At 29.3% G+C, this 22,057-nt stretch overlaps 1 protein-coding gene across 1 annotated transcript in view; it reads right to left on the reverse strand.

The window, feature by feature from the left end:
- The window catches only part of LOC107450263 (uncharacterized), a 152,718-nt gene that overhangs the window by 11,686 nt on the left and 118,975 nt on the right, over window positions 1–22,057 (reverse strand). Inside the window, 6 exon segments of the mRNA XM_043040829.3 lie at window positions 1,214–1,320; window positions 7,443–7,596; window positions 9,020–9,184; window positions 10,053–10,152; window positions 11,238–11,327; window positions 12,337–12,428. Coding sequence (XP_042896763.2) covers window positions 1,214–1,320; window positions 7,443–7,596; window positions 9,020–9,184; window positions 10,053–10,152; window positions 11,238–11,327; window positions 12,337–12,428 — 708 coding nt within the window.

Raw genomic sequence — 22,057 nt, forward strand, 5'->3', positions numbered from 1 at the left:
TTGCTCTGGCACTAGAGTGGAAATTTTTTATATACTTCTTTGGGGTTGTCACGCTGAAATTTGCGTAACATATTTCCTATCATTTAAAAAAAATCCTTTTTCAATAAATAAAAATTATTAATATAAATCTGTAATCTTTTTTATACCACAACCTTGAATTGAGTGCAGAATAAAATCTATTTTCAGAGATTCCCTGCACTTCTGCCCAACACATTAGCATAGAATTCGAAAACCGTTATAGGGTTGCCAATGTTTTGATTTCATTAAAATTCGTTATAATTTCTCCCGTTTTCCTTTCCGTCAACACATTTGAATGCGGAAAGCTAAGAAAAAACAACCTTGGCATTAAATTGAGTCAATTAATAGCCAATACATGGATTCCTTAACTTTTGTTGGCGAAAACTATTTCAACGCACGCATTACACTTGCATTTTTGATTTCTTGATAGACGGAGGTGTCTTGTGGGACTTGGTCCTGCAGTCGCACCATCAGTGCCATTTTCTAAATTTATTAAATATGTATGAATCATTTTTTTTACTTTGGAGCTTCATATGATTACACATAAATTTGAAAAATAAAACATTTTTATTTATTATAATCTGATTCTTTTTATTAAGCAATTTATGATTTTTGTTAAATAATTGCTGGCCTACATCACACAAGAATAATATATGGACGACTACACCAATCAACATCATCTTCAACGAATGGTAAATTCATCGAACTTCTTCAACTTATGATCCAACCTTTTCAACAAATGGAATCTAAACTAACTTGAGTTCATTAACAACTTCAACGTATAGCATAAGCTAATCAAACCTCTTCAAAAAAATATAAATTTCATCTAGCAATCAAAACTATTTTCCTGATAGGGGTAAAGCTAAAAGAGCATTGAGCAATAATTGCGGTAACATTTAATTGGTTTAAAAAAAATTTTTAAGGAAAGAAAACGATTAAATAATATTTTTTTCCTGTTTAATGTATTTCATCAGAATAATATCGGAATTGTGACGTCACTTCAGTGCAGCAAAATTATGCCACACTTGTAGTTTTAGCTAATGAAAAAGAAAATAAACACGAAATATTTATAGAAATACAGTGTGTATCCAGTGTTAGTTTAATTAAAAAAAAACCCTTTAAATCGAAAAATGTTAGATAGGAGAATACATAAGAGATGTGTTGTTAATTGGAAGAATTGAAACGGATAACTTACTAGCTTTTTGTGCAAAGAGAGCTATTGGCACATCTGAACTATGAATATACTGATAAGCTGAATTTCCCAAAACATCTCGGGGCATATAACCAGTCATAGTAGATATTCTAAATAAATAAAAAAAGACAGATATATAATATTTTTTTCAAAACTTCATATATAAAATAAAAATTTTAAAAAAAATTTTGAATTTAATATTAAACTTGAACATATTTTGAAACTATGTCGTTGTGCTGACAAGGAAGATACTCAAACTGTTTCTTCGTAAAATCCAGATTCAAGAATAAAAAAAATATTAGTCTTATTAGACATAAACCTATGTCTAGTTGGTTAGATTCAAAATTTATTCACACGAAGCGAAACTAACATTTCCTAGTAATTTTAAAATGAAGTTATCGACAAATCATTTTTTTCTTGCTTTTAAAATTAATTTTAATTATTGAAAATATCTTTTACGTGCAAAACTAATGTTAAATATCCAAATATTTTGAGAAATAATTAAATTCTAAAATTTATAATAAATACAGTTAGAACTTTTATAAAGTTGTTTACGCTATTGTATGCCAAATAATCTGTTAATTTTGTTGCTAAAATGTGAGTTTTCTTGCCAAGTTGTTCCGACAAGAAAATTTCGCAAAGTACACTTCCATATTTAAAGATCAATAATTTGGGCAACTTTAGAGAAAGTTTTGCCTCCCTTTAACCGAGAAAGGGGGGGGGGACAAAGCAGAGCTAAATACTGCTATGATGTAATAGCTACTAAGAAATTATTTCGACATACTGCTAATAAAATTTTTATTGCTTATTTATGATCGTTTTTATAATTAAATATATCAATTTAACAGTAAAACTAGATTAATAACAAATTTGCTAACGAAAACTTTCAAAGCGAAAATCGAGCGTAACTTTGTCATAAGAGGTAACTGTTAAGCGATATATGGGTGATTCTCACGAAACATGACAATTCGGACCAAAAAATTTCTTCAAATTTAAAGTCTTCAAAATAATCTAAAAATTTTTTTATATACCTCTTTAGCTACACTTATTAATATCTTATAGACAGCAGTGTAGTTTATTGACATTTGCTCGAGAGAAAAAAATAGAAATTCACCAAATCTTGAATGCCAGGAAAATGACATATTACCTTAGAAGTTTAAAAAACAGTCATTTTAAGTTAATAGTAAGTAACTCAACTTAAGCCTTTATGTTAGATGGACGATAAATTGCTTAAATTAATTCTTTTTATCCACTGTAGAAAGAAACAAAAAAATTTTTGTTGCTGATATGTACAGAATAAAATTGTGTATAATAATCTATCATTAAATAAATAAATAACTTCGATTACATCCAAGCATATTACAATCATACATAAACTTGGTATTAGGTTAATATTTGTTTTCCCTCTTTAGAGTATTAGCAGTTAAAAAGAATTTCTGGTAACACTTCAATGTCCTGGCATTCATAAGCCAGGAAAATGACAGCCAGGATAATGACAAATTCGCCATTTTATAGCATATAACTTTAATTTAATATTTTGGCCGAAGACGTTTATATTCTGCAGAAAACAACAGTATTTCTTAAAATAACTCAGATAAATCTATGTAGTTTTTGCTATTAATGATTTCAAGAAGCCAGGAAAATGCCAGCATAAAAACCTACTCACCTAGAAAAATTTTTTGTAATAGATTTTGAGCCAGAAAATTGGTTCTTTATTCATGCAACAAGACATGTTCAGATAGGATGGTATCTAATCAATCTATTGACATAAGATATTGATTCCTGGCGCTATCTATTTTGGTTATAAATCACTAAATAAAAGTAGCCATTAAAAGGACAGATTTTTATGGGACAAACAAATTATTGACAGAAATTCGTTATTTTAAACGAAGTTTTAGTAAACAATACCCTCTGCGTATATTCTAGAAATGCTTACATAGGATAAGATAAAAAAAAATTAGATTTTGAAAAATGTATGGGAAATTTTGAAGCTAGTTATTATTGGAAATATTGTTTGAGACATGCCAGGAAAATGACATTTTGATATTCAATTAAATTTTTGAAGTATACAAAACAGTCAATGCTAGTGCAAAGTCGTTTTAAAATGCTAACAGCAATGCTATTTATTAATTTTTTTTTAAAAAAAAGTTATTTTAGTATTATAGTATTAGATCTTGGAGCAAGGGACAGTGAATTGTCATGTTTCGTGAGAATCACCCATACATGTTTCACTTTTGAACAATTTTGAAGCAGTATGACGTAATAATATAACTATAATTTGTTGCAAAATGCATAGATTTTATTATGAGTTATCTTCCAATTCAATGTTTATTATTTTAGCCACATGATGGCGCTGTTTAGTTATGTTATGTACAACTTTAAATAAGTTTCACTTCACTACTCATCTAACCAACAGCTTGTTAAGAGCACTAGCTCATCAACTAGTATTTACTAATTTGTGTTCATTTAAGAATAAACTTATATTTTAAAAGACAATCTGAACATTTTCCAGAATTATTAATGCCTCAACTTATTGAGTTAGTCAAGAGATATTGAAGAATAGAAAGTGAAGACAGCCCAAGTTAACACAGCATTCATCATTTCTGCTACTCTTTATTCAATTATAACACATATAGGCACTCTACATTATATTATCCAATATGTGAACAAAAATTAAATTTTATTTGTTCCAGTTATTATTACAATTGCTTGTTGTTTTTATAAAATAATTACTTTTTTTTTAAAGTTTGGGTCAGTAATACATCAAAAACTAAGAAAGAAACAGTATATAAAAACTGGAAAAAGCCCGGTTTTAACCCTCTCCCCCCCATACGGGACACCCAGGGAATACTTATGAAGGATCAGTTTAAGCCCAAATTCTGAATTCTCTTTCCAAAAAGTATTTTACTAAGATTCCTTTGTTTATTTTTTTTTTTTTGGTTCCAGTTTCTTTTAATGGTATCAAGTTAAAATTTTCCGAGAAAAATATAATTCTTAAATCCTCATAAACTGGGCAGACAGTAAGTGTGTGTTCGATATCTTCATAACTCTTGCAAACTTTAGAGTTCGAGTCTTTCCCGAACATTTTTGACTGATAACTACCCTGGGCTCCATGGTTAGTTAGAAATTGATTGATATAGAAGTTGGAGTAGATTTTTCGTTAACTGACTTTTGGGACAAATTGGCAAGTGTGTGGGCTCTTTGTATTATTGTTATCCCATCTTTGCTGCCATGATGAAAGGTTATTCTTCACAAGTTCTGTTCTAGTTGTTTGTTTTGATGGTATGTCATATAGACCTATTGTTGATTTTTGATACGCTAATTTGGCCAGTCTGTCAGCTTCCTCATTGCCCTCACATCCTTTATGAGCTTTAATCCAGTGGAATTTAGTAATATTGTTGTAAGTATTTTTTATCATTTGAACTAGGTAATCATTCGTGTTTGCGTTGCTAAGGGCTTGAAGACTGGAGTGTGAGTCAGAATAGATGTTTGTTTCGCTATTGATATTATTTTGGTGTATCCAGAGGAGTGACTGAAGTATCACTCATAATTCTGCTTTGAAAACTGTTGAATAATCTGTAAGTCTGAAGTTGCGAGACTCTACAAGACGACCATCGACATATATTAAGAATGCACATCCTACTTTGTATTCGCCATTATAAATTAGCCGTGAATATCTCAATTCCATCTTTTGTTGGTAAATTGTAGTCAAAATTTATGGATTTTAATTCTGCTGGATGTATTGATGGGAACTCTGGTAATGGTACGTATGGCTTCATTGCTTTTATGGAAATAAATATTCGGCATTTTTCTTCTGTATTAATTATTAAATCTAATGGGATGGTCCCGGCCAAAACTTGTAGTGCATCTGTCGTGGTTGTCCTGTAGGCTTTTGTTATAGAGAGAAGAGGAATTCGTTCGATTTTATTAAGTTTGTTAAGAGTTCTTTTTTCCAGATTTCGGATCCATAAGTGATTAATTTTTGTGTACTATTTTGGAAAATGAATTTTTTAATGTGTGGGTTCATACCCCAGTCAACTCCAGAGAGTCTGTTCAGTTTAGCTTAGAAGATAGAGATTTTATTATAAAGCTTATCCAAATGGGGCAAACAGGAGAACTGACAGTTAAGTTGGAACCCAAGGTAAGTTATGGTTTGGATTATGGATATACTCTGTACACCCAGTTTAACGCTTGGTTTTCTAGTGATCTTGTTTAATTTCGGAAAGACTATGGCTTGTGTTTTTCCTAGACTAATTTTGTGGTTCTGTGCTTCTGCCCATTTCTAAAAGTTCTCTAGTACGGTAAAAAAACTGGAAAGAAAGTATTAAATTCTTAATCTAATTGAAATTACCTGCATTTAAATATGAGTATTAAATAAACCTAATATGTATTAGGGAGATTTTGCACTCATATGTTACATTCCCGTACGTAAAACTTGAAGTAATTGTGCATCAAGAGAGGATGAAATATTTAATTTAGGTAAAATACGCATGCTTCCGTAATAAAATATCAAACTTACGTGAATGAAAATAAGAGATTTTCTAAAAATCAGTAAGTTAAAAACGCTAACGTAGTGGAATCATCGTAACTTAGACCATAAAACCAAAACAAACATTTTCAATGGACGCGGATATTATGGAAGTTCTGAAAAATAACAATTAGAAATATTTATAAAAGAGTTTGCGAATTTTTTTCACATTTTCACTTTTTTCCAGGTGTATGTAAGCATAAATTAATTTATTATTTTCACCCAAAAAATATTGAGAAATTCGGCTTTGGATCCGCATTTCCAGTTCGGTCTGTATCCACTTCATAAATGCAGCAATAAGATGCGCTCTGAATTAAATAATTTTTCAATAAAAAATAGGCTAAAGTGCCTTTAATTTTTCTTTTTTTTTTGTCATTCTCTTGGAAGATGTAGTACAGAATTCTTTCCTCGATCATCATTATCATGATAGGACAAAATCGAATAGCCAAAAATATGTTAGATTAAAGATATTTAAAAATGCTAGTATTATAACAGAACACTGAACTAATACTTAACATAAATTAAAAACTTCAAACATCTTCAAATAAATCTTTTAAAAAAACAATTTTTTTAAACCTTTTCAAATCTGCTTCATACATTTTCAAAATCTTTGCTAAAGATATGAAAAATAACTAGCATTTAGGAATGTAAATGCTTTTACAGGGTGCGTAGCCAACTCTTTTAGCAAAAAATAAGCACCTTTTAAGCACTCAAAAATATTTTTAAGCACTATATAAATACATTAACAAAATGCAAAATAATTTTCAAAGACTTTACATGATCATGATAAAAAAAAAGCTAGTCTCTGACAAACTCTTTTCTTGATTATATTAGCCATTATAAAATGTTCAAGAGATTCTTCGGTTCGATATCAGAGGGTGGAAAAAGAAGCCCGAAATTGAGAATGCAGTAGAGTTGCACATGATGAGAGTGCAATAATCTCATTGAACCCAGCTCAGTAGAAGGACATGCAGACTCGGAAGTATTGCATCAAATATGTAACATAATTGGCGCTATCATACGTTGCGGACCGACGGTACGCCGAAATGGATTGTGGTTGAATAAATTGTGAAAACATTGAATAGAACCATGTGAAAAGCAAGCTTTTGCTCTACGTTTTGTCAGCCAGCATTAAACTTAATCAAAACTGCTCGAGGTTTTAATCCAGAACAAATGATAAACTTAATTATTAATAACGATTGAGTATTCAAAATTATTCCAGGTTTGAGTGATCTATCCTTAAAATTCGAGTTAGCTGCATACAAAGAATATGTAAATTAATGTTCAATTTTGATTTAATAAAATTCTAGAATTTAGAGGTAGCCTCAGAAAGATTTCCAAGACTTACTACTAAAGGGAGGCAAGTGCTACCTACTTCAATAGACTCTGAAAAACGGCGAAATTTTTACGAAACTAAGACAAACTTTAAGTTGACAAAGACAACTTCTGCACTAACTTCATTTAATTTTAATAGACTTGCTGTGGTTTTGAATAAGCTTATTGCTGTGATGATAAATATGAGTGTAAGGTTCAAAGACGCAGCAACATAGATTAATTAAGAAAGAGAAAAAAAGAGGAATAAAATTAAAACCAAAGGTCTCAATTTATTGTTCTAAAACAATTACGAAAATTAGTCTCATAACAAGATATGAATAAACAAAAGGCATAAAACTTTAAATAAAATCATGAATGTAAAATAAATACCTGTGATCAGCAAAAATAATTTCGCCTTGAGTACCGTGTATTGTGAAGTAACAGTCTTTTTGTTCTAAGTATTGCACATCAATGGCTGGCTCTAATTGCACAGGTTCGGCAAATATTAATATTATAGCACTTTCACCAAAATCTCTGTGTAGTCCTATGAATAACAGAAGAAATGTGCTTGAATAGTACTAACAGAATTGTCATTTATTTATAACAGTTATTATTTATGTATAGATTGAATGAGTAGAATTTAAATTAAAAAACAATGAAAATACATTTTCAAGAATTCAATTTATTTCAACTTATAAACGATGTTTAATTACTATATTCTCGTGCATTAAAGAGATTTACCCTAATTCAAGAATTGATAACAATTTTTGAACTGCTCTCTAATATATTTCAAATAAAATGCAGAAAAAATTAAGTTATAAAAACTGAGATAATAAACAAGACTAAGGTAAAGTGAACCAACGAAGTGATTTTCATAGAACTAGACACGAATTTTCAGGGGTTAGCGAGCGATAACGAGTAGGTGGCAAAGTCTAGCTAGTTAGAAGGAAAAAAAATTTAGATAAAATATATTTCTTTATGAACTGGTCTTACTATAAGTAATATAATACACGTTCTATAAAACTAATAAATGCAACAAAACTTTCTTAAATAATTCTACAAAATATCTAATACTTAATTATATTATGATGCTTCATTTTATGTATTTATCTCATAACTCAATGAAACAAAAACTGATACCGTAAACAATGAAGCAAAGTACAAAACAGTTTTAAAAAATAAATAGGTTTAGAAAAAAAGATAAACCTAATAGTTGACGCTGAAAAGAAATAATATTTTAAGCAAAAAATTTATGTTTTTATAAACTATTAGAATTAAGCGAAAATTAACAGCTAACCTATTCTCTTGAAAGCTTACTAATTTTCAAATTACATTAATAAATATTAGATTAAAGTGGTAATTGAACGAAGAGGTTAGAGATACTTTAACACGTTGATGGCCGTCAGCAAAGTTTCTGACAGGGCCGCGTCACACGATTTGGGGCGACGCTTATTTTACTACAATGCGAAGGATATTCGTTCGTATTTGAAAATATATTTCACAGGAAGTAACAAAACTATTGAATTGTTGCAAAAGTAATACAAAAATGATTTATTAAGAAAATTATTGTGAGTCTCGTAAAAGCGTTCTTGTTCACTGCTATTTGACTCACTAAGAAATAAGTTTTCTATTTTTCTTTTCTATTTATAGGGTAAAGATTTTAAGTTATACTCCTCTTTACTCGGCAAAAATTCGGATCGTGTAATGTGGGGAGATGAGAAACAGATGCGAAGCCACGGACACAAATATAGAGACATGATACCATGGAAACAAACGGAGCGAGATATTATTCACCAGAGACTCGCATTATCAAAATATTGGTGGGAGTACTTAGCGGAAATAGCTTCGTACAACGGTACTCGTGGCCTGAAGGGGACTTCACTGTGAAAGGCCTGCGGCAGACAACGTGTTAAAAAACATAAAAATAATCTGCATAAATAAAAAGAAGTAGATGAAAAAGACTTTACCGATCTTTAAGCTTTTTTTCAGTGTTGCAGCAGTACTTTGGGGCATTTCGTCGCCAGAATGTATGGAGAGAGAGAAAGACATTTTTCTGTACCGCATCTCACTGCAGCGAGGTAAGGGTCGCTGTTGCATACGTACCCTAACCACATTACGAGGATTTGAAGATCCTAAAAAAGTCAAAGTAACAGGAACATTTAAATAACAGCGCTATAATTAATATCACTCAATAATTTACAATTTTTATTTATATAAAGTGTTTCCTCTTTTATTATGTATTCTTGAAAGCATTTTCTAAAGAATGAATTAAAATAAGTCAATAATAAATCTTGATTTATTTTTTAAAAGATAGTTTTCAAAGAATGAATTACAGTGGTCCTCGAATGCGGTGGGAGGCAAAGCCTTGGACAAGGGCAGCAAGCACGACATCCCTATTCAACGACTAAGGATATTAAATCTTTAAATTTATTACTATTATTTTTGTAATAAAATCAAAATTTGTAACATTCAAATTTATGAATGAAGTTTTGAGACATTAAAATTTTTAAAAAAATCATCCTATTTACAAAAAATTATATTACGAATAAGCAATTCTGTTTATATTACAATAAAGTACAGTTGGAAATAATAAATGTTTTACAATTAAATTATTGATCTTAACGTAACATAAAAACGAATTTAAAATTAGGAATTGATTTTTTTTTAGATTACAAATGTTTCTAAATTTTTTTACCCCGTGCACGCACGCCACCGACGAACTGAAATCTTTTTCGAAAGATAAAATGAGATATAAAAATGAAAATTTAGAGCTTAAAAAAGAACGACATTAAGTTTTAAGAAGTCGATCAATCTAAAACGGGTATTGAATCTATACCCGTTTTAGATATGCAAAAATGTATAGTATTGCAATATGTAAAACAATTCAAAGTGAGAATTCTTACTGAGAATTTCAAAGTGAATTCATTCTTAACAGCTTAAAATAGCATGAAAAACTCAATTCGATGACATCTACTCAATATTGAAAAAATAAAGACTTACCATTCTTATATTTGGATATTAAATTTCTCATTTTTTTCATAAGTAGATCTTTTTCTTTTCTGAGCACGAAGTTCGAAATGTGATGCCCCAGAAGATCAATCTGTGGAAGAAAGAGAAAAAAAGATTGATTGCTGAAGAGATATCAGTTTCTGAAAGTTAAATTGTCTCATATAAGTAATTCAAGGAAAAAGTAAAGAGTTGGTGTATGATTCGGATCTCTGAATGTGTTTACGACGAAAGTCAGATCTGAAAAGAGAATGACCAAAAATATTTTTTTTCTTCCTTTATTGATTTTTGAATGAAATTGAATACTTGTATTTTTCGATTTTTCTACCAATCTCTTCTCAAAAGCAAGACAATTGACAAGAATAACTTAATGATAGAATTTTTACACATGACATATTTTTTAAGGGTTATACAGAACAGGGTATTCCAAAAGTATGGGAACGGTCAAGTGTATGAGAAATACTCATCGAATCAAAATCGAAAATTAATTTTAAAAGATACATTCAATAATTTCAGAAGTGGGGTAGGAGCAACTTAAAAATCTTAAAAGCCCATTGCTCCCTGCCAGCCGAAGACTCCCCTTGTGGTAAATGGTGACTGATGCACGTTAAATCTGTCGAGTCTCAAAGTCCTCCATGTTCCCATAACAAATCAATACCTCTGGGGGTACTGATCCAGGAGTTTCCTTGTCTTCTGGATTGGTTCAAAATTACAAGGCTACGGAGTTGAACATTAGTAGTCATAAACCCAAAATTGGGTCGGCTGTTCAATGACGGATATTAAAAAAAAAGAGGCCTAAGATAAAAAATTACTTTTTATAATCCGCCGATGCCTTAAAAAAATAATAATAATGCAATTGTAAATGAGTTTGAAATGAAAAAAGGAGAAAGTAATACGAACTTACAGATATAAAGTAAAATAAAATAAAAAATAGGTAAAAATAAATTGACTAATCTGTTAGTAGAACTTGCTAAGAAAAAAATTAATAAAGTATGAGGTATGTGCTTTTAGCTAGCATTGCATAAAATAATTGGTAAAAATTATAGCAATTAATAATTTACTCACCTGAATGAACCACACATACATCAGGTAACAGACTTTCAGAGTACAAATTTAAACATGAGGTGAAATGTTAAGAGTTGAATTTTCAAATTGAAACTACAAATGTATAACACTTACATTTTGGTAACCAATGTATTCTTCTGAATACCTTGAGCACATTAAAACAACTCCAGCAAATGTTGTGGCAATGATAAAACCATTAATTGACTAAAAAAGAAAATAAAGCTTATATACATACATACATATATACGCAAAAAATAAAATTAACATCACAGACCGCTCTCCTGATCAAACTTCGGGGATCATATTTTCCAGATTTCGACTACCCCCTATATTTTGAGGGTCAGAAATCCGAATCCGTCGAAAAAAAAGGTATGCTTATTCAGAGAAAGTAAGTTTTTGTAACTGATTTATTAACTTAAAATATCGTCTGCACTTATTAATTAACATATTTGAGGCCTCGAACCATTATGATTGAATCCTAGAACGTGAAGATCCGATCATTAGATCAAAAGTTTTTCAGGGTGGTCCGTTCTTTATTTTGCGCACTGTACAGAGATCTGAATATTCTTAAGGTATCCGACTACCTTAAAAACGAGGATATTGAAAAAAAATCACATTGTATTTTATTGTTTTGTTATAATGCCCAATTTTTCTAGTTTTCAAAACTGTTTTTTTTTTTTTTTTTTTTTTTTTTTTTTTTTGAATGCACGTCAAGTAGAACTTTAGTTATAGCTATTTTAGTAACAGATGACAGCTGTCAAACTTACCGGAAATTACAAAAATGAAACCAGAATCAGGTAATAATTTCGGTTCCATTTCTATTTGTGTGTTTATTTCTCTTAGATATTTAATTTTTAAAACTTTATATAGGATAACTTTATATAGGATAAACATCGGCTGCATAGGGGCTATAAAATACTGGTGAATCGGACATTTCTATATTGGTAAAATAATGGCCCTTTAAAACTTTGTTGAGACAATATTGATGAATATTGGCCCAATAAGTTCCCAAGTTATTTAGCTGCTAGGGTAATGATAGAGAAGTTCTTGTGATAGACATATGTAGTTCAAATATAACTAAACATAATACTTAGTCACCTTTTTCGTGAAAAAAAAATTTTTTTTTCCGCTCATGTAATACGCAGAATGGGTTTTTAATAAAATCCTTTTACAATTTATAGAAATAATAAAATATAAAAAAAAATTTAAATACTTTTTCTAATATATCCAAGTTGGTAATCAATGAATGATGCATATCAAGGTAACTCACAACAGCAGACTTGAAACGGTTTGCGTTCAAGCAACCTAAAAATACAAAGAAAGCTCTTTTAAACTTTTAGTGAAAAACATTTTTTTATTATTATTATTAACAACAAGTTTTGCACTGTCTGAAATGGTAAAACAGTGATAAAGGTACAGCATATTACAGATAGTTTAACTAAATAATATACTTACTGTTTTACATTATTATCAAAACTTTCCTTCTTTTTTAAAAAAAACATTTATGCATAAAATGTTAAACTTTAATATAAGAATTAAATTATTTTTATACATAAAATTTTAAAAAAATTAAGTAGAGTAAATGTCAGATGATGAGCACTACGATTCACATATAGGGAATACTATTATTTAGTGTATTTTGTTGTTATCGAACGTTAAAATTTAATTTATATAAGTGTGAATTAAATTATTTTCTTACATATAATTATTTAAAAAAATAATTCAAGTAGAGTAAAAATCGGAAGATGAACGATTCACATAAAGGAAATATTATTCGCTGTACTTTGCAGTTGTCTAATGAAAATTCTCAAATTTGAAGTGTTAATCTGGAAACAATTTAAGAAACAATTCGATGTAGAATATAACCTTCGGAAAAAAAGGATCTTTCATTCCCTCAGGTCAGAAACTGATGTTATTTGGAAAAGTACCAACATTTTAATGTTTATCTTAAATATTAGTCAATGCAAACTTTACATAAAAATAAATCAGATCATTTTTGAAAGCTTTCAAAAAACCAAAATTATTATTGTCTCCCAAAATATCAAAATAGTTTCGGTCTTTAATTACAAAAAATACACAAAATTTAAAACATAATATCACAGAAACAGTCTACATTTTAACGTCCAAAAAACTCCAAGAGAGATCATAAAAATTAAAATGCTGATATCTATCTGCGCGGAATCTTATTCGTAGTGAATGTAAGGTCAAACTTAATATTTAATGACCACGCAGTAGATATAGAACTTATTAATATTCACAACGAATAGTATTAAAAGTCATTACAGTAAGTCAAGACAGTTTCTTTTTTATATTCTGAGTGCTGAATGACTGAAATCTAATTTTTGTGTTACGCAATAGAAGTATCATTTTAACTTCAAAACAGACTTTTTTCAACCATATTATTAGAGCCGCGAGGGCTCAGGGGATAGAGCGTTCGCCTTCCAATGAGGCGAACCGGGTTCGAATCCCAGTCGATACGAATTCCACATCCGGCTTGCACCGACCACAGTGCTGACGTGAAATATCCTCAGTGGTAGACGGATCATGGGTTAGAGTCCCCTTGCAGTCAGGCTAACCGTGGGAGGTTCTCGTAGTCTTCATCTCCATGTAACGCAAATGCGGGTTAGCTCCTTCAAAAAGTCCTCCACGAAGGCAAATTTCTCCCAATACTCGATCCAGGAGTTCCTTTGTCTTCTGGATTAGGTTTAAAATTACAAAGATACGGTGTTGAACATTAGTAGCAGGGTTGGAGTTTTTGCCGGCAAAAAGGGGTTTTTGCCAGGACAGTGGCAAAAACCTGGTAAAAACCGGCAAAAACTGGTAAAAACCGGCAAAAACCAAATTATCTAAATTGTTGATTAAATATTATTACAAAATAATTGAAACAAATTTAAATCAATCATAAGGAAGAATAATTTTGAAACATTACATGAAAAAATTATTTTTAACATATTAATAATTAATATAAGGGTAATAATTTTTAAGAGATTGAAAGTTTTTGATCTCCTTTCATTTTAGAATCCTAAAATATGTTTTTTTACAAATAAATATTATTATTTGTATAATATTATTATTTATTATAAAAAATTATTATTTGTACAATAATTAACTACACATGTTGATAAGATATTTTATGCTTTAAATTATAGTTACATTACTTTAAAATAAGTTCATTTCACTGGAAAAAGAGAATAATCACAAATTTTCCAATCAATAATGTTTTAAACTACTAAAATGATATATTATTACATTATCATTTAATTATGGATAAATAATTTTGTTAATTTTTTTGTAACTATTTATATTCATAAAATATATTTCAATTTTAGGAATTTTGTATCAAAAATGTGTTTTTGTCCTCTCATCTTGGAAATATAGGTTTTTGCCACTTTTTGCCAATTTGCCTGGCAAAAACCTGTTTTTGCCAGGACGGTTTTTTCCACCTGCGGCAAAATCTTGCCAACCCTGATTAGTAGTCGTAAACCCATAAAATTGGGTCGGCTGTTCAACGACGGTTATAAAACCATATTATTAATATAAAATAACTCAAACCTAATCAAACTTTTACTGCTTAATAAATAAAATATTTGAGAAAATAGTATCTCTAATTGAATCAATAGGGGTAATAGGAAACAAATAATGTAAACTTTAACTGTTACTTTTCAGCTCTTGAATCTGAACTGAATAAAAAATACTGTAGTCCGTATTTTTGTTTTGTGTACCTTTTATGAATAAAAAATATTTATAAACATTGAAACCTTGATTAAAAAAACCTTGATTAAAATTATTTTCAACGCATTGTCTAATATAAAACGCCAATTATTAAGTGGTTTCAAGCTTAAAATACATAAGAATCTTTTTTCAAATAATGCTTAAAATTACTGCAAGATAAGTGATTTTTTATTTTTATATCACGTTTTGGAACTTTATATAAATTTGCCAGAGTAGTTATAAAAAATTATAAATTATCTTTCAAATTTATCAACTCGTAATTTGGGTTAGATAATAGTGCGAAAATATTATTTATCACTTTTTTAACTATATTAAAAACATTATTAAAATATTTTAAAATAAAATTTTAAGCGAAACAATAATTATTGCAAAATAATAAATCAAGTAAATGAAGTAACTGGATTTTAGAAGAATATTGCCGAAGTTTGAGACAAAAAATCAACTTCGGCAGTCATTTTCTTCTCATGCTAAATCAAACTAATTATAAAGACTGAAATACTTATTTTCATTCTGTTCATGTGCTTATAATTAAAACAATTATCAATTTTTCTGCCAATAAATTATGAAATATTAAAATGGTGCCTGACATTAATCCTAAAAACATAGTTTCGTGTTAATACCAAACAGTCCTCACTTATATTGTTCCCTCACTTTTCATATAAGCCCCAATAAGCATATTTTTATATTAGCGCCAAATCAGCCCCCTGATTTTAATAATTTGTAAATTAGGCTACATTACAGACTTTGCAAGTTTTAAAAGTTTAAAATGAACCTTTCCTGAATGAAATACACATTAATCTTTTCAGTAAATTCTGAAAATTACAAATTTAATGTAAAGTTTAAAAATTTATCAAGTATTTTTCAAAATAAGGATAAACTTGAGCTTAGAACACGTCATTCTCATGTCACGCTAACAGCTCTACAACAAATTGTAATTGTATTTTTTTTCTAGATCAGTAATGTGATTACCTGTACTTTGAACTAAAATCTCAAAAAGACAATTAAATAGAATTATATTTTGTTTGATATGGAATTTTTATTGAAAAACTCTAAATATTCTTACTTAATTATTCTAAAATGTAAGAACATTCTAACAAAAAAAAAAGAATCTAAAATTAAATTTTAAAATGCTCAAAGCATAACAAAAATAATTTTAGTTTCGTTCGCAGGAGTTTACTTCCGGTTTTATATATATATATACAACATACAGTGGTGGCCAAAAGTGTGGACACTTTTTGAAAGTTTCATGTTTTTCAACTTTGTGTGCTTGTAGAATATATTAATTTTCACTTAAATACAAACGTTTATATATCAAATTGAAGGTAATTTAATGTAGAATTTAATAATAAATACAGTATTACAATATCTGTAGCACAAAAAAAGTTATGCAACAAATAGTCAGATCTATCTTAGATTTGCATTTTTTTAAAGTGATAGTTACACAATCAATACTTAGTAGGATAACCCTTATTTCTTAAGACAGCTTCACGGCGTCTTTTCATCAAGTGAACGAGTGTTTGGAGTTCATCTTTCGTAATCACATAGTGCCAAGAATCAATTATAGCTTCAATAAGTTGTCTTTTATTGGATGAACGTTTTTTTCGTACAAGAATTTTCAAACGTCGCCACAAATTTTCAATTGGATTGAGATCAGGGCTGTTTCCTGGCCATGGTAATATATCTATGCCTTTATTTTGAAACTATGCTTTGCATACTTTTGCTGTGTGGCATGGAGCTGAATCCTGCTGGAAAATAAATGGTGAGTTGTTGGAGAAGAGATCCCTGATTGAAGGTATCAATTTTGGTTTCAGGGCAATTTCGATGTATTTTTTGGCATTAGGATGCCATCAATCACTTGAATTCGGCCCACACCATCTGCAGACATACATGCCCAAATCATGACAATTGTTGGATTTTTTGCAGTTGCTTCAATGCAATCAGGATGAAGCGCTTCACCTACTCTACGTCTCACGTATTTTCTACCATTTCTTCCAAAGAGCGATATTTTACTCTCATCACTCCAGATTACTTGCTTCCATTGATTTGTTGACCATTTAATGTGTTCTTTTGCCAACTTAACTCGTTTTTCGCGTTGCTTTTGATTTAAATATGGTTTTTTCCTTTGAATTCTAGCTTGTAGTCCAAATCCTGATAACCTTCTTCTTATTGTTCTTGAACTTACTGCAATACCAGCTGCATTCATTTCACATCTAATGGCTTCTGATGACATTTTTCTATCTTGAAGGCATATCCATTTAATTTTTCTATCGGTAGTAGCACTGGTGCATTTTTTTCGGTCTGATTTGGCATCCTGAGTGCCAAAAAATACATCGAAACTGTCCTGAAACCAAAATTGATACCTTCCATCAGAGATCTCTTCCCCAACAGCGCACCATTTATTTTTCAGCAGGATTCAGCTCCATGCCACACAGCAAAAGTATGCAAAGCATGCTTTCAAAATAAAGGCATAGATATATTACCATGGCCAGGAAACAGCCCTGATCTCAATCCAATTGAAAATTTGTGGCGACGTTTGAAAATTCTTGTACGAAAAAAACGTCCATCCAATAAAAGACAACTAAGTGAAGCTATAATTGATTCTTGGCACCATGTGTTTACGAAAGATGAACTCCAAACACTCGTTCACTCGATGAAAAGACGCTGTGAAGCTGTCTTAAAAAATAAGGGTTATCCTACTAAGTATTGATTGTGTAAGTATCACTTTAAAAAAATGCAAATCTAAGATAGATCTTACTTATATTTGCATAACTTTTTTTGTAATACAGATATTGTAATACTGTATTTATTATTAAATTCTACATTAAATTACCTTCAATTTGTCATATAAACGTTTATATTTAAGTGAAAACTAATATATTATACAAGCACACAAAGTTGAAAAACATGAAACTTTCAAAAAGTGTCCACACTTTTGGCCACCACTGTATATAGTATTTGTCCAAATTATCCAAACTTCACAAATTGGCAATCAAAAATTCGAAACTGTAATTTTAATTTCATGGTTCGAATTGTTTTAAAATTAAAATAAAATTAATAAAAAGAAATTGTTTTCCCGTAAATTTTTTATCTCTCATTTAATGGTCAATTATGTTCTCTCATTTAATGGTCAATTATAACGCTATGACATTTGAAACCAAGACTTTCTCCATCTGCCAGTAATAGAGACTTCCTCTGCGGGAGGATGACATGATTCAGCAACCGTTTATGTAAAAGTTTATGTCACCAGGGAAATGTTGAAGTTCGCTTGAAATGGAGACATTTTTTTAAGAAAGTCTGTATTTCAATTTTTTCAGACATGAAAAAATTATCTATTTATTTATTGTAAATTTTCTCTAATAGGTAATTTAAAATACCTCAAATTATTAACATCAAAGAAGAAAAATGCGCAGATGATACTGAATTTCATATGTTTATGCAAGATCTCTAGTAATTAATAAAATATGATAATGCTTTCTCATAATGTACAAAAAAAATATTCACATTTAGCACAAATGTCCAGAAAAATATTCACATTTAGCACAAATGTCCAGAAAAATATTCACATTTAGCACAAAGAAGCTGAATTAACTTTCACATTATCACTCAGTTTAGAATCAATTGAAAATTTGTAATTTTTTTTTTTGTATCCCACCCGCCCACCATCTAAAATAAAAATGTTGTTAAAATTTTAACATGTTCTGTAAGTTTTCCTCTTTTTTGTAGTTGCTCTAAAGGCATATTTTTGTCTAATTACCATTTTTTTTATAATTCTTCTCTTGTAGATGAGTTTCTTTTTAGTTACAGTTTATCTAACATTTTTTTCATGTATACTTCATTTATTTCTTTTATGATAAATTATTTTTCAGCTATTTTGCAGAAATATTCCCCCCCCCCGTATTTTGTTTTTTCTTACATTTCTTTCTTCTATTCATTTTATTTCTGTGTTTCTATTTGTATATTACAGACATCATTTTCCCTTAAATTACCGTTCTTTAAAAAAAAATTACTTATATTAAAAAAACAACTGATTTAAATCAAATAAATCAATTGTTTTGAGAGGGATTGATTAAATCAACAATACTCCACATATATAAAATTCAGTGCCTTATTTGTAGTTATATTTATATTTGCTTAAAATTTTTTTAAATTAGATTTACATTATTCAAAAGTAAATATAGTTTTTGCTTCTTTTCTACTTATCTTCATCTCAATCCTTTGATGTCCCATTCCTCCTTCTTTATGTTAGAATATTTGTTAAGAATGGTTGCAACTAAGTGAAAAAAGAATTTTTTCTCGCTAGATTGGGTATATTTATTTATGGAAAATTTGATTATTCGCGTTATTATATTAAAAATCTTCGAAATGAAAAACAATTTTAATAACAGTAAAATATTATTTTTTCAACTTTAGTAAGTATTTTACTGTTATCTAATTTAACTATTTGTTGTCTCTTTTAGCTTCATTTTAAGGAAAAGATAAAAATTCTGAATGCATTTTTTATTCTTTGTCACAAATAGAATTTATATGCGATGCAAAGCTCTGTGCTTTGTAATTTTTGGAGCTAAAATTTTAATATTTTTCAATCCATTAAATGTCATCTTTCTAAAATTTTTATAACTTAATTATTTTAATTTTCTTCAATTAAAGATTAAATTATTTTTCAACTTTATTTTTTTTTATTTATATATGAAGTTTTTTTTAACATACTCTATTTAAAAATATAAGAAACATTTTATAAAAGATTATTAGTTTTTTAAGATGAAGTTTAGTTTTACAATTAGTTTCAACATACATAGTAAATACACTTTCTTATTTGTGAAGTATACGAATTTGTGCTTAGAATCCTGTCAAAGATATTCAGTTTGTTCGATTATTTACTGATTTACCAATTTTTCACCACCTTGTTTCAAACAATATTCAAAGCAGAAAGAAACTTCGATCAATTTTCTTCCAAAAAAAATTATTATAGCTACTGCTTTAAACTGGAAATCAGAAGCCCGTGACATTACACTGTTTGTCTTTGTAATAAATACGGTGGTGCCTTAAAGAGCGTGTATTTTAGTCCTTTTAAAAAAGAAGTAAAAAAAGTGAGCATAAAGAATTGCAAATTAATATTTAAGTGAGGTAGACGAAATCATCGGAACAATCAATATAGTGGTCAGTAACAGCAAGGGAAGGATTAAAGTCATTGAAAGACAGATGAAGTATCATCCAATGAACGTTTAAAGGATTCCCTTTCATTCCATCTTCACTAAAACATTGATTTGTAAACCTTCTCGATAGATTCAGATAATGAATAGTCTTGGTATCGAAAAAATTAGTCTAATGGACGTTTTATAATTGTTTAAAATAATTCAAATACATAAATTAAAGACAGAATATATATTAATTTAAGTAAACACCAGCACATTTGTTATGTACATATAAAATAATTATATTTTTTTCTTTTCGTTCATGTAATAACGGACAAAAAGGAAAATATAATATCCATAATTAAAAATACATAGTTATTATAATTACGGACTAATAATTTATTCATACAAAATGAGAGATCAAGTCATATAGCGTATTGTTGTAAAAATGATTTTTCATCAAGCTAGATAGTAGAATTAGTGACTAACCCTTGGAATAAAACGATAATCCTCAATTTCAAAGAGATAGATAAAAACCGTGTCTAGAACTAGATTTATATAGTTTTTTACTCTCGAAAATTGAAACAAATACACTTTTTTTTTAAAAAGTTCTCCTCATGCAATACCTAAACACCTGTACTGTTTCATAAATATATATGAGTCGAATTTGGTACTCATCAGTAATTTGTTGTGGGACGTTGTGTCACGTCATGGTATTGACGTTGTTTTCGTCAACACAATATGACGTTCAGTTTTGGTGTTAATTACTTCATACGATGGATCGTTAGGTTATTTCATACGAGAGATAACTATCCTTCAAGGGATACGGGCGATAACGATTTTTTAGCTACTAATTCTATTTATCGTATAGTTAAGAGTAATTCCAGTATTGAATAGTTAAGGTTAATTCTTATATTTTGTAGTTTGCCAGCCGGATGCCGAGCTCTTAGCGTGCCTGCTCAGGGCATGGTTGTTACTTTCTGTGTTGTCCTCTGTTACGTAAAGTGTGAAAGTGGCCCACCCTATGAACGAGTATCTGTGGCAGAGTGGCGTGGGTAATATTGCTCGCCTCCGTGACTAAGGTTCACAGGTGCCCACCAGTTAACGTTTCCGGCATCTTCTAAGGCAAATGAACGAGTGTTCAGTGCCTACCGTTAAAGAAGAAAAAAATTACAGTTTAGAGTAATTCTTACATTGTGCAGTTACGAGTAATTCTTATATCGAGTAGTTAAGTGTAATTCTTACATCTCTCCACTAAAAATAGATATTTCTGAGATATCTCCTCAAATGAAGAAAATTTAATGAATTCTCTAATCTAATGAATCTCTAATTAAATTAAATTTAACGAATTAATGCATTGCAAAAATACCTTTTCTATTTGACCATGAAACTTAATTGTATGGACTTGATTTAAAAACAACTACAATTAAATTAAACGAATTTTCTAAATAAAGGGCACAATGAATTGAAGTATAAATAACAGAATATTATATCAGCCCAATAAAATTTTAAAAAAAATTCAATTAACGGTACAAAAACTCAAGTGTCCCCCCAGTGGCAAATAGTCCTTTGTGTTATGATTTATTCTCTTTAATATTCCGTCGTGATGTATTTAAGAACATAAATCTTTTTTCTTAGTAAATACTTTATTAAAATAACATTTTGAATTAAATATTTATTTTCTTAATAAGTTTTTTTTTCTGTCAGTATTGCAGCCTCATCTACAATTTGCTTTTTAAATGTTTATTTACTTTTTGGCTGATATTGACTCTAGTTAAATATTTTTCGTCCAAGAGATTATTTAGTAATAATGCGAAAAATTCATTTCCATAAAAGTTTTTTACAATTTTGTATTCATTAATTTTGCGTATGCTTACTCTAGGTAGTTTTATACAAAGCAAAGTATCATTTTGAAAACATTGGCACGACAGCCCTTAGTGGGCCCAGGGCCTTCCTTAAAAGCTTTTTTTAATAATGTTCTTCTCCCATAAATTGATCTCCAATTCTTAATTAAAGAAATTATCTTTCGTTTCCGATTTCAGGTCTTGTGTGTCATTTTGATAGTTTGTG

This window comes from Parasteatoda tepidariorum, chromosome 7 (genome assembly GCF_982258835.1).
Source record: "Parasteatoda tepidariorum strain Cologne lab strain chromosome 7, Ptep-v5.0, whole genome shotgun sequence".
In the NCBI taxonomy this organism is placed as follows: domain Eukaryota; kingdom Metazoa; phylum Arthropoda; class Arachnida; order Araneae; family Theridiidae; genus Parasteatoda; species Parasteatoda tepidariorum.